A 14120-nucleotide genomic window follows, 5' to 3' on the forward strand; every position below is an offset into this window, starting at 1 on the left:
AGGCTACAGCTCTCATAATAATTTCATTTCTGAATATTCCTGCATTGTCTATCACATGAGCCTATTGGGAGACACCTCATATTCAAATTATAACATGTATCATAATACATCTTCTCCAAGTAATAATAAAGGAGTGAGCTCTGGCCTCCTGTTGTGGGTTGAGAATAACCTATACTGCAGCAGAAGTCTGCAATAGTTAATAGAGGCAGCTGCCAGATAAAACACAAGTAACTTTTCTGGTAATTAAATGCAAAGTTGACATTTTAATCAGTATGTAGCAGAAACAGGGGCTACTTTTTTTTTTTTTTTTTCAGTGTTACTTCTTTAGTTTCCCTGGATGTTACAAAATATGTCTTTACTGGTAACCAAATTTCATCTCTTAGGATTTTTTGGGAGCAGGAGATATAAAAGCGCTGTGGTTTGTTTGGGATCCTTTACTTTTATCCCCTTCCCGATATAAATCTGTCAACACTAAATGTAGAAAGCTGGATAATTTCCATTATAAGGAAAAAGTATTGAAATTCATTTTTATGCTGTATATATTTATTCTCAGAACTAATTATGGCTTTATGTCTTGATCAAGAGCAGATGAAAATATTGAATCTGTTTTGTTGTAATTTGAGACTTGTGAATTTAAAACATCTTTTATTTCCTTGGAGCCTACAATCAAAGCATAACCTTTTAATTAGCTTTGGAAATTGTATAAACAAATCATGGTCGTTTTAAAAAAAATGTGAACACCAGACACTCAAATAAAATTTCCATGAATAACAATAGTCCATTGGGGAGGGTAGGACATGAACTACCATTTAGACTTTCCTAAATCTCAGACTGTTTTAGTCCATTTTATTTCCAGTTATAATAATAGCTAAGAATTTAAGAGAACTAATATAGCAAAAGACAACCTGTCCTCTGCCAATCCTACATATAATATTAAGCCTCAGTAGAAGCATGCTGATTTAGAATCCTTGTCCACTCTCCTAGCTCAATTATCAAAGGAAATTTTCCCTGTAATACTTTTCAGGGGCATGTGGGAAATGTAGCTTCAGGAAAAGATCCCCTTGAGTTTAGGTAACCATTTTGTGGTTAAAACTGCTTTAGAATGATTGATTTAGGAATTGTTTCAAAGAATCTAGGGATGAGGTTTTTAGATGAAAGAATATTAGCTAGTTGTGTGTCATCTGTTGAGTAATAACCATTGAAGCCTGGGTTCATTATGCTATTGTCTATTTTTGTGTTTGAAATTTTTCATAATAAAATTTCTTGGTAACTGGCCATCTGGAGAGGAGGTGTTTGCTTAAGAAGTTAGTAAGTAGTCAAGTTTTAAGAAGCATCTTGAATCCTGAAAAACAGTAAATTGATCACCTTTTAGGGGAGAGGCTGTTGCATTTGGTCAAAAGATAACTTGCTAAGACATTAAGGGATTTGTGGGGATCCTGTAAGATAGGAAATAGGTTCTTTAAAACTCTGTAATTTTGAAGAATATTCACTAGCTATGTGTAAAACTTTCTTTTTCCTCCCTCTGGTACCCAGAACTGAACTACTTCCCCAGCCCTGTTTTTTTGGGGGGAGGGGGGTTGTTGTTATCTTTGTTATTTTGTTTTGTTTTGAGACAAGGTCTCACTAAGTTGCTTAAAAACTACTTTTAATAACACATGATAGCTCCCCCTTCCACGGATTCCGCCTTTTGGGTCCCCTTCTTCTTCTTCGGGGAGAAGTTTTTTTCTGCTGTCCTTTAATAAAGCTTCTACTTTCCACTCTAAAAAAAAAAATAACACATGATATTTTTTATAGCTGAAACTAATTGAGGTGGGTGAACATTTCAGGTTTTACTATTTCAGTAATTGTTTTCCTAATAAATCACTACCACTTTTGAGTTTACTTTTTTCTTTACAAATGTCAGAGTGGATCTTCAAAACCGGAAAGTCCCTGACTATTGAACCCTTGTTCTTCCCTGGTAGGTGGTTCTTGCCCCTGAATAGACCTTTTGTGAAAGGTGCATTTCTATAATATTAAGTTGAATATTCATATTGATGGAATCAGTTCTTATGAATTCAAACCTGCCAGTGAATAAAATGTTAAGCTCTATTCTTGCCAAATATTATTGGTTATTAGGATTAATTTATTAGTGTTATATGAATGGTCAATCTCCTTACACAATTAGCAAATCTTTCTTGTAGATGTTACTATATATAAAATACAGGTTATTTCAAATTGTTTGCAGAATTTTAGGAAAAAATTCTACCCTAGTACTAGAGTACTAAAGCATTAAGATGTAATCCTTGCTCTGATGTATCAGCCACTTCAAAGTGAAATTTTTTCCTTAATAAGAATTCATTTAATATTCGGTTGCTTTGCTTGCTTTAGTAGTTGAACTTGTAAAAAAAAAAAAAATTCCATTCATATAGCTCTGCTGAAATAACCTCAAGTATCCAAGAAGTTTTCCTCTTCCTGATTTTTTCAAAACATGGCATGGATTTGGCTTTTGTTACTTAGTTCTTTTTCTTTACTCACTGCGTATTTTTTTCCAACATTATTATGGAAAAAAATTTAGACATCCAGAAAAGTTGGAAGACTTTTGCAGTAAACATACATATATCTACCACCTACATTCTACAATTAACATTTTACTATTCTTTTTTTATATATCCATAAATTCTTATTCTTGAATTTTAAAATTGCAGACTATGTACATTTCACTTCTAAATTTTTCATGATGCATATTGTTAACTACAGTTTGGTGTTTATTAAAGACTTTTTTTTTTTGCACAAATCTTCAGTGTTGAATGCATGAGTTGTGACAAAGCATACACCTATGAGTATAAGTCCTTACCAAGATAACATCATCATCCCCCACATCCCTTCATGGCTCCTTTCCATTTACTTCCTGCTTCTACACCCTAACCCAAGGAACCACTATTTTTTTTTTCTCATTTTCCCCAGAATAGATTTCTGCTTTTTTAAAATTTATAAATAATGTGCTCTTTTGGATAAGGATTCTTTCAGCACAGCGCATGTGCGGTTCATCCATGTACATGCCAATAGTATGTTTTTTTTTTTCGTTACTTAGTATGGATATGCCTGTAGTTTGCTTATCCTTTATTCTATTGAGGGACCCAGAGTTTTGATATAAACAAAGCTGCTATGAACCTTTCTTTGTGCCGTACTACGGATTGAACTCAGTAGTGCTTTACCACTAAGATAGACCTCTACTCCCACCCAACCCCCTTTTTTGAGACCGATCTTGCTAAATTGTCTAGGCTGGACACAAATTTGGAATCCTCCTGCCTCAGCCTCCCCAGTTGTTTGGATTGCAGGCATGTGCCACCATACCTGGCCTATGAACATTTTTTCTAGAATTTTTTTTCTTTTCATTCTTCTTGGAATTATTTCAGTCATTCTAGTGGGTTTATAGTAAATGTTATCACAGTGTGGTTTTAATTTGCATTTCTCTGCTTATATTTTTTAATACCAAGCATTTGTTTCATGTACTTCTTTATTATATATATTCCTTTTTGGGGTATGTTCAGATCAATTGCATTATTGCATTTTTGGAGTGCTTTTGTACATACTGAAGCTAAAACTACACAAAATTATTGTACAAAATTGTTTTTGACACATGCTGGTTGCAAATCTTTGTCAGATATACACCTACATTTAAAATTGTCCTTAACTACTATGTAAATATTATTCACTTATTTATACTTAAAGTAATTATGCCAGGATCAGCAGGTGAGTTATTTATCTGAAAGTGAACTCTTTTGATATGCTAACCGGGTCTCTGGTAAGGTAAAGGTTTTGTTTTGTTGTTTTGTGGTGCTGGTGATTAAACCCTGGGCCATGTGCTTCCTATGCAAGCACTCTACCAATTGAGCTATAATATCCCCAGCCTTCTGGTAAGGTAAAAATTTAATTAGTAAAATATAAGACACTAAAATTCAGGAATGTGAATTAATTGGGGGAAAGGATTGTAAATGTTGCTCTTATACCATATTACATTGAACACTGTTTGGATGCATGTTGAAAGACATGCTTTTTGTAAAACTCAATATAGGAGCTGTGTCTACAATTAAAAGTGAAACATTTTGGCATGTTTGTTAATTCTAGTTTCATTTAATAACCTGTAAGGCATGTAAGTTTTAAGTTTTTTTTTTTTTTTTTTTTAAGTTAATGGGGAAAATTTGAGACGCAATACCAATACTTTAGGATTTCGGTCTTGGTGTTTGTATGAAATTCTGAGGCCTTGATTTAAATCTTCATTGTATTGTGATTTCCTTTTAGGTGTATTGCACTAAGTGAAACTTGTCAAATAAATCTTCCTTTTAAAAACTGAAAAATAAATAAATAAAGTCTATTACAAAAAAATCTCAAGTAATGGCAGCTAATAATTGAAGTGTTGCTCACATCTACTCAGTTTACATTAGTTTAATCATGACCAGATTAACTTTGGTTTATGTTTTCTGATTTGTAGATTTGACCTCTTTCATACAATGTGTTAAGTCAATAAAGAAAAATTCCAGGATCAGGCCTGTAATATTGCCTAATGTCACTCTCCATAGCTTTAAGTTTTTTTTTTTTTTTTTTTTTGTGTGTGTGTGTGGTGCTGGGAATAAGCTTACACATGCCAGGCAAGTGCTCTCTCATGGAATTACAACCTCAGCCCTTAAGTTATAGCTTTATAGCTGTATGGGTCCTTTAACTTAATTGTCTCATAGTTCTTTCATAGTTCTTTGTGAATATTTAAGTTGTTGTTTAATAGTCATGTCTTTAATGGGGAAATATAAAAATTAGAGTGATAACATTTGTTCAGTCATACACTTTACAAAATATTTTAGACTAGAATTTTCCCATTAGTGTTTTTGCTGGTTAAATTACAGTGGGAAGTCCAGTGTTGTTCATAAATGTTTATTAATAGCCATAAATGATTACATTGGAAAAGAGAAGAACAAAACACCTTAAATCTAAGTAGCCATACATTTGGGGGGAGTAAATGCTTTATTTTTGTTTATACTGAAGCTAAAAATACACAAAATTATTATACAAGATTGTTTTTGACACAGTTGACACTAACTTTGCACTTCTTACAGAAAGTATTTAAATAAAAGTAATAGTTACTCAAAGAAGTTTTAGTTTTTAAAATAGTCTGCAAAGTCAAAATGCCATTTGCACAAACACATTTTGGAAATTTACCTTTTTATGAATTAAGCTCAGGAGATTCCATTTTAACCTTAAATTTGACACAAACATTTTCAGTATGGTTGGTTATGTGTGATGGGTTACCAGCTAGACTGAGAAAGTGAATTAAGCATAGCCTGTCTTTTCTAGCATTTCTTTTCCTGGTATCAACTAATCCTGTAGCATTGAAGTGTATTCACTGTTTCGGCTAGGAAGAAACTCTCCATCTTCAATTTGAACTTCAATTTTGAGAAATCTTATAGAAATAGAATCATGTGAAGAGTTCAGATGTTGCTGTCTTCTTGAATACTCTCTCCAGTGTGCCGCAGTCTGGCTGGGCACAATCAGGAGCCACTTGTCAAAAGAAACTAACTTTATTTTTAGAACCACACACGCCAAACAAAACAGCCTCTCAGGAAAAACCCTCAGAGCCTCAACTGCCACCACCGGCTTTCCACAAGCCTCTCTCTCCCACACAAGCTTCTCTCCACCTCCCACAATCCTCCTGCTCTTGAGGCCCATTGGCTGGGTCACGTGGGCAGAGCCAAAAAAGTCCCCCAATGAGCAGCTCCGTGGTCTGAAAGGGCAGGGAAACAGCCCAATGAGCATCACCGCAGAGGAGCCAATCAGCTAGATGTTGCTTGGGCCGAGGAGCCAATCATCAGCCTGCAGCTGGAAGTTTGCTGGCAGCTGGAAGTTTGCTGGGGCCCCTTCAGCTGTGGCTCTCAACATCAGTGTACATTCTTATATTAGAAGAAATGAATACAAATTTATATATTTTCCCTTGAGAAGGATGGATGTATATATCCTCAACTGAATTGTCCCGGAGAAGGCCCATATCTTTACAGGATTTCCTTTAACATTAAGTAAACCACAGACTAATGTGTTAAGAAGACCTCTTCTTATGAACTCAAAACATTCATGTTTAATGCCACTGGTTCCACTGATTCCAGTGATTCTGTACACTTGAAAATTCTGACTGCTTCTCCTGTCCAAATATACCAAGTAGGGTTATCACTGTGCTTTTTGGACTACAGGCTTCATTGTCTTGGTTACTGAAACAGATTGTTTAATACATATTGTAAGAGGAAGCCCTATAAAGTGTGACCATGAAGTGGTAAAAGTGTGTTTTAAATAATAGGAATAGATCTTGTACAGGAAACATCTAGCCTGAGTATGTGATGTTTAAATGACCTAACTACTGCCATCCTCCCATTGAAGCTGCCTCCTACTCTTTCTGTTACCATGGTGTCTTGAGTCCACAACCCTCACCTCTGTTTTTCTATGGAGGATAAAGGTTTTTTTTTTTTTTTTTTTACTGTTCCCTCTTTCTGCTAAGGGCTTAGTTGTCAATCTCTACATTTTAAAAACGTCATTTCTTGTAGATAAATAAGATTTGGAGAGCTAATTCTCAGTTCGTTCACAACATAAGTCACTGGAATTCCCAATGTATTTCCTATTTAAACACAATTGTTTTAAGGGTTACATCATTGTGATTCCAAATCTGGAAGTTCTGAATCTGAATATTGTTGCTCTTTAAAGTCTCTTTGAGGAGAGACTGTATGCTAATTTCAGTATGGCTGCCACTGCTCCACACACCTTTTGAGACTAGAGTCTAGATTTCGAAGGGGAGTAAGGAATTTTTAGGGGATAATGCAGATATTGTCTATCTTGACTTTGAGTAATGGTTCCAGGGGAATATACAATTGTGAAAATTCACCAAGGTGCCAATTGTATACTACCACTTAAAGTATTTTTTAAACCATAAAAGAACTCAGCTTGATCACTCAGCAGTTTACTAAAATTTATCTAAAATTACATTGTCTTTCTAAATATATACTCTTAAAGGGTCATAATTCCTACTAGTTAATATTCAGAGATTATACTTTGAATTTTGAAAGCCCTCAAAAAGTAGAAGTCCAAAATAGGGTGATAATGGCAGCATCATTAGAATATAGGTACAGCTTCTTAAGGGGACTACTTGGAAGGACAATATTCATTTAAGTGTATATATTCTGACAATTTTATGAAAATGTCATTACTTTATAAACCTACTTTATATGTTTATTCTAAATTTATGAGGATAAAACTTGACACCAGATTTATAATCTAGCATTTCTTCCATATTGCCTTCCCCCAATTTTAGCTTTTATTTCTCTTTCAGAGTTTTAGCAAACCCATTTTATTTTTTTAGATAAGATTTGGAAAAATCAATCCTCCCAATAGTTGGTTAAAATGTACATTATTTATGAAAGCCAATCTGTGATATTGCACAATTCAAGATATAATCCTATGTATCTGTTTTGAATTTATGAATATAGTGCCCCCAGGTGAGAACTTGCTGCCTTCTGAAATTCAACTCAAATATAGCTCAAAATTTGAAAAATGATTTATAGGTTATTCTGAGCTAGTTTTTACATACTGTTGATTTCTGGATTTTGTTAAAGGAGAAAATGGTGATGTTAATATTTTAATCCTGAAACATTTGTTGGGTGGGGGTGCTGGGGATTGAACTCAGAGCCTTGCATAATGCTAGGCAAGTTCTCTAACGCTGAACCACACAACCCATTCCTTAGAAACCACATATTTCAATTGAGCAACTCCATCTCAATTTGGTTATTTGAAGTTTAACATATTTGTGGTTTAGTCCTATGTTTTAAAGTGTTTATCCACACTGGTCCTTACTTAGAAAGATTTTGACACTTCATTATCACCATTTAAGTCCCCCAAGAACCTAGCAAAAATCCAAAGTATCCTTTTTGTCTTGTGTTTCAAGGGTTGTGAAAGACTGGAAATTATCAAGAGGATTTCTAGGTTGTAAGACAGTGGTGATAAATATTTTGGGGATATATTGAGCTTTATGGGAATAGACAAGATAACCAAGCCCAGTTTAGCTACTTGCAAGTAGTTGGCTAATTTAGGTTTAAATAAAAGGGACACTGCCACCTATTCATTCATGTGCCACTGAGGACAATGCTTTGGGGGGTGGGTGCATTCATTTTACAGCTCCTTGGACAAAGGACAATATGTACTGCAAATTGGTAGGATGACCACCAAACTTTAGGCTGTTTTTACTTCTTCAGTTTGTCCTTTTTGGTTCTATAGAGTCACTTTTGAGTTTTAAAGAAGGCTTTACAGAGGGAGGAGAGATACACAGAGGTTGCTTACAATGATCAAAAGCAGTGGGCTATCTTTTGCTTGCTATTAATTTATACTGTAATAGGAAGCCTCTACAGAGCTTTCACAACATGACAAGAAAACAAGCTTTTGACATAAAGGCATTCTGCTTAATTTTGTATTATAATTCTTAATGTGTATAGGTTTCTTAAGTATCACAAACAATGACAGTATATCTTTAGAAAAATAGCAGATCTAATAAATTAACAGGTACGAGACAAATGCACTCTAGAATGACAGAACACAAATATTGAGCTTAAAGATGGTATTGTACTCTAGCTTGCTGCCTGCATCGTTCCTGCAATTAACTCCTCTGTTTAGTAGACATTCCATTTTCTAAATGTAAAAGCACTCAAAAGCCACCAACCTTTTCTGGAACATCAAGTAGCATACTAAGGAAAATCATAGGCCACATTATCAGCATTATGAATACTAATATCTCAAATATGTAGTAAATCTGAAGTATGCAGACTTTATTTGGTCAAAAATGTATATTTTTACAGGTAAGTTCTTTTTTATTCTGACTTAAATGCTTAATTATTTTCCCTTAAAACCAGAAACTGCAAATCCTGAAAACTCTGGATATAACAGTTGTCCTATAGAGGATGTTAGCATGGTAGTTCATTTTAGTACTTCACCATATCTCAGGAAGTGTCTTTCCATTGAAAAGTTATCCCTGCTTCTCCTCCCTTTCAAAATGATTTAGTGATCACCAAAAGGGATGAAAGGTCAAGGCCAGATGCATCAAATTCTGTTAAGGATTCAATGTGTATGGACATACATACACAGACCAGGCTCTCACTTTTGGGAACATCTGAAAAAGCAAAGAAAGCCAAAAACTTCGTCTGTTTGGGAAAGGTGATTGAGAAAGGGTCATTGTCAGTATAGTTGAAATAGAATTTCTGTGTACTAAAGTAAGGCTCAAATAGAATTTCAGGGCACTCAGGTTAGTTGTATACAAACAAAGTGGATATTTGGAGCACTTAAGCCAAAGAAACAATCTAAAATAACCATGGGCAAAGCTGCAGGAGTTGGGAGTGGGTATGAAGAGGTATTTAAATGATTTGAACCATTTAATTAACTTCTTTCTACAAATGATCTGTTAGCACTGTTTTAAAAACTTGATTACCAAAATAATATGTTCAGGTTTTCTTTTGTAGTGTTAAACAGAAAGGAATTTCAGCCTAACTTCAAATACCTTTTTGCCTGATGATTTAACAAATCAAGGTCTGGGCCACTAAAACTGTCAAAACACCACTTTGAATCTTCCCCACAAATGCAGTGTGAATGCCAAACAGTTGTTTTTATATTTTCTGGCTAAGACATTACTTCATATTTTTCTCTAAAATACCTTTTGCATTGTTCAGAGGAGGTTTGCACTACTGTTAGAACTATAAAGTTCTTTTTTAAAAAAGGTATTAAGCCATTAAAAAGATGGAGGTCCTATTTTTTTAAGTTCTTTAGTCAAATTATAGGCAGGTATTTTGGACTTAGCTGAATAATAATAGCCTAAATTAGGTCAAAGTAAAATAAATGATTATGGGAGGCAGAAAGAACTGGAAAGTATTCCATAGTCCCACTTAAGTACAAAGATATTACTTGGGGAATTTACATTCTCTTTAAAATTTGTCATTGAAAAACAGTGATTTTGAATTTAGAATCTTTCCTACATCTTTGTACTTCACTGGAGTTAAAGTTAGGAGTGAAGGATATACTTAAGCACTGGTCACTTTCTAATACAGTTTGTACTGTATAATATATTTACCTTAATATCAAGGAGACTGACTCAAATGAATCCAAGGTTTTTAAAAGTTAAAGCCAGCTATAATGGAAACAAACCACAGAATACTTTTTAAAAATCAATTAGTACATGATTCTTATATATTTTTTTTACTTTGTGGTACGTTCCTTACTTTACATTTAAATATGCCAGTAGGTATCTGTAATGGCAATTTCATTTATACATCTACGATTTTATATATAATACATATTTTTGTAATGTCTTGTTTCTATTATTTAGAATATTTGAGTTTATTAACTAGCTCTGTGCCTTTGAACAAATCCTCTGGACACTTTTCCCCTTTTATAAGGTTTGAATATAATTGCTCTTCTCTAAGGTTCTATTTTAGCTTTTAAGCTTGTAAATGTACTCTCAAGTTGGCTTATACCTTCTCTGGGGTTAGAGGACATACTTAAGTATTTTGATATAAAATACATTTTTTTGGCATTGCTGGGGGTGGAGCTCAGAGCCTTAAACATGGTAGGTAAGCAAGCAGTCTACCACTGGCCATATCCCCAGCCCCAAATATGTTTTTTTTTTTTAGCTGATCCAGAAAGTTAAGAAGTGAATGCAAAACTCTTTCCCCTTCTACTTTCTACAAGTTAGAGTTAATAAAAATGTTGTCACCAAGATGGAAGTTAGGGCAATAGCTGTTTAGCCTAACTCCCATCATAAATGAGGTTTCAAGGTAACTAGTGAAGTCCTAAGCCTGTCACAAGGACAATAAGATTTGGAAAGGCATATACTCCCATGAAATATGACACTCGTTTCAATAGTCAAGGTTGGTTACTGTGATTATATTTATTCTCTCTCTAGAATATAAACTGAGAAAAGGTCATATTTTAGTGCATGACTCCATGTTTGGCTACTCTGTTTTCTGATGATAAAATAACCGCTAGAATGATTATGCCTCGTTTATCAGACATACATATATTTGTGAAAAAGACATGTTTTTCTTTGATGAAATTGGGTTATATATTGTTTTTGGTTTTGTTCTTTAGTGCCATCAGTATGAGTTAGGAATGTAGTCTGGGTTCTGTTGTTATTCAAATTAATTTGACTGGAAAGTTGAAGCTTTGAGGGGGGGCATGCTGGGAATTGACCTCAGGACACTCAACCACTGAGCCACACCCCCAGCCTTATTTTGTATTTTATTCAGAGACAGCGTCTCACTCAGTTGCTTAAGGCCTCACTGTTGTTGAGGCTGGCTTTGAACTTGTGATCCTCCTGCTTCAGCCTCCTGAGCCACTAGGATTTGCAGGTGTGTACCACTGTGCCTCACTAGGAAAGTTGAATCTTTAACTTTAGAAACCTTTCTTTTGGAAATTAACCTGTTTTGTTTTTCTTTTTGAAAGTAGCCTGTTTTAAAACATGTCAGAGCCATTTATGATAATCCTACTTAGTGAAGCAGGGGAGAAGTTAGATTTGAATAAATGACCACTTCAGTTATGATCAAGGAATTATTTTGAGACAACCCTTTGCCAAATGGGTCTTGACACAGCTTGATCTCATTTCCTTGAATCTGAGTTTTACTCTTCAACATCTCCTCTTGCTGCCCTAGCTCCCTAATTTAACTCTTTTCCATGTGAAACAGTTTAACCATCACTCCTAATGCTTGGGAAAGCAATGGAAATCAATTTGAACAACAGAAACAATACTGTTAAAAGCTAGTTTGGAGAAATATTTTCGTTATTTGAAAATTCCTTATTTAATTACTTTAACCAGAAGTTACATACAGGAATTTAGATGGATTCCTATTGGCACTGACATTTAAAAGCATAGGGTGACAACTAACCTGTCTTTTCTAGGCTATGCATTCTTAATTTAATCTCCAGGAGCACTTTTTTGAAGACAGTAGAATTTGGTTCATGTTCACAGGTCCATGGATCTGCTAGGGTTGTTATGTTTTATATCTAACATAAGTTTACACATGCACTTCTGCTGCCCCCAATGAATATTAAAACTACAACCTGAATTAGATTATCTAGATGTGAAATTGTTTTGTTGATTTTTTTCCCAGAAAGTAATTAATTAACATGAAGATGGGTTTTTTTTTTCAGATTTCAATACCTCAGCAAGATGTCATTGTTCTGATAAAAAATATTTTAAATCCAGGCTTTTATCTTAGAAATGCCTTGATAGCAATGATAATTAAAACTATCAACAGTAGATAGGACCCTATAAATATATCAGCTAATTATTTTTTCTTGCCAATGTATGAGATGTAATGATAATTGGTTAGAGTGCAGTAGAAGTTTTTAAAAAACAGTATACATCCTAAATACTAATTTCAATACTATCAAATTTTAAAATGTAGTAAGTTAACTGAAATACACAAACAAAGGAATTTGCCTAACTTATTAGATATGACATATACTATAGGGTAAATATCTCATTGGCACACATTAAGAAACTAACACATCTTTAAGAAACAAAAACTCAACAGCCCCCACAATTGAGAAGTTGTGTTTCAAAACAAAACAAAAAGGCCAGTTATACCTAGAAACCACAAGCTGACAATTCTTTGGAGTCTGTTCAGCCTCCCTTTGATGCTGTTCATTGAACCAGCATGGGCAGCGTGTAGCACTGAAGGGTAACAAAGATAGGCAGGTTGGTTTGCCTTATCTGATAGCTGGTGGGGACTGCTGACCACATCCCTCAGCCCTGTGGGAAGATGGCATGAGATCCTGAGGAAGGTCAGGAATCTGTGCGGCAGCAACAGTAGCAAAGTGGCACCTGTAGCTTCAAGGAAGCAAGGGTAAGAAAACGAAAGCAAAGCAAAAGGGTTAAGCACCCGACTGCACCTCTGCTGATTAGGGGCAATACCCCTTCAGTTGGTTGTGAGATGGACTTAGTGTTAATAGGTATAAAAAGGCAAATAATAGTAATAATAAAACAAGAACAAAAAATGGGGAATGTGGCTATGAAAAGTGAGAATAATAGGAGTTTCACTCTCCTTTCTAGGGGGGCAGTGAGGGAGTCATATTCTATGTCACCTCTGAGAATAAGGAAATTACAAATTTCGTTTTGAGTTCCAGAACAGGTGATAGGGACTTGACTTAGAGCCGAGTTGTAACTTGTTCTTCCTGTCCATCACCCCATTTGTGCATGAGCAAGTCACAGGCCTCTCCCCAAGTTTCAAATACATCCTCGGAGGAGTCTAAAAGTTTAGAATTTGAGGAGCAGATGCTGGATGCACAGTGAAGAGAGCTGGAACAGGCTAGAGGGCATTCACTGCTCTGAGCAGCACCCCGGACTTCACCTAATTCTACCTCACTGAGGTTAATTTCACTTTGAGAACAGGCTTCTGCTTTCCCTTTCTCCATCTGAGAATATCTGATGTCCTGCCACATATAATGCTGCTGGACGATTCCATCAGAAATTGTGTACATTGGCTCTGAACTGGGTTCAGACATATGACCATTAAACTTTGAGAAAAGAAGACCCAGTTTCTTGAGAGAAGGACCCATGAAGGAGCGTTTGCTTGATGACTCAGCTTTTGACTTCCCCTGGGAACCACTGGCTCTTGGCATGGTTCTGATGAGAGGTGGCCCATGGCAGGCCTTTTTCTTGCAGCCTAAATTGAATGAGACGCTCTTGGATTTGGCCCGAGCCCCACCACAGCCATCATTGGTGTCATCCCTCTGAGAGAATTCAGTGCTGCTTGTGGAAAAGCTTCTCCTTGGGTGTTTTCTGTTTCCTAAGAGGTCAAGCACTTCATATCTGAAGCTGGAGATGTCCTGCTTTAATTCCTAGGGAAAGAGGGGAGACATGTATGTCAAAAAGCTTGAACTTTAGTTCAAAATGAGCACATTAAATACCCTTTGGAATATTCTAGGTCTTGCCTAGTAGCAAACCACAAAGTACACATAATACCAGAAAAAAAATTTATATTATTCAAGCCCAAGAAAAACAAATTAGTTTGAAAGATTGTGTAGTGAGTAAAGTTGATTTCAGAACCTCCCCATCAGGTGCACATCAACAGACT

The 14120-nt window shown here is 35.3% G+C and overlaps 1 protein-coding gene across 3 annotated transcripts in view; it reads right to left on the bottom strand.

Moving 5' to 3' along the window:
* Window positions 1–4886: 4886 nt before the first annotated feature.
* The window catches only part of Trpc5 (transient receptor potential cation channel subfamily C member 5), a 292903-nt gene continuing 283669 nt past the window's right edge, over window positions 4887–14120 (bottom strand). For all 3 annotated transcript variants that reach the window (XM_058571660.1, XM_058571659.1, XM_046420858.2), the window contains one exon: window positions 4887–13884. In XM_058571660.1, coding sequence (XP_058427643.1) covers window positions 13192–13884 — 693 coding nt within the window. In that variant the 3' untranslated portion in view covers window positions 4887–13191. The remainder of the gene's footprint in view (window positions 13885–14120) is intronic.

This window comes from Marmota monax, unplaced genomic scaffold (assembly GCF_021218885.2).
Source record: "Marmota monax isolate L192 unplaced genomic scaffold, Marmota_monax_Labrador192_F-V1.1 WCK01_AAM20220418_F8-fsc00050, whole genome shotgun sequence".
Taxonomy (NCBI): Eukaryota; Metazoa; Chordata; class Mammalia; order Rodentia; family Sciuridae; genus Marmota; species Marmota monax.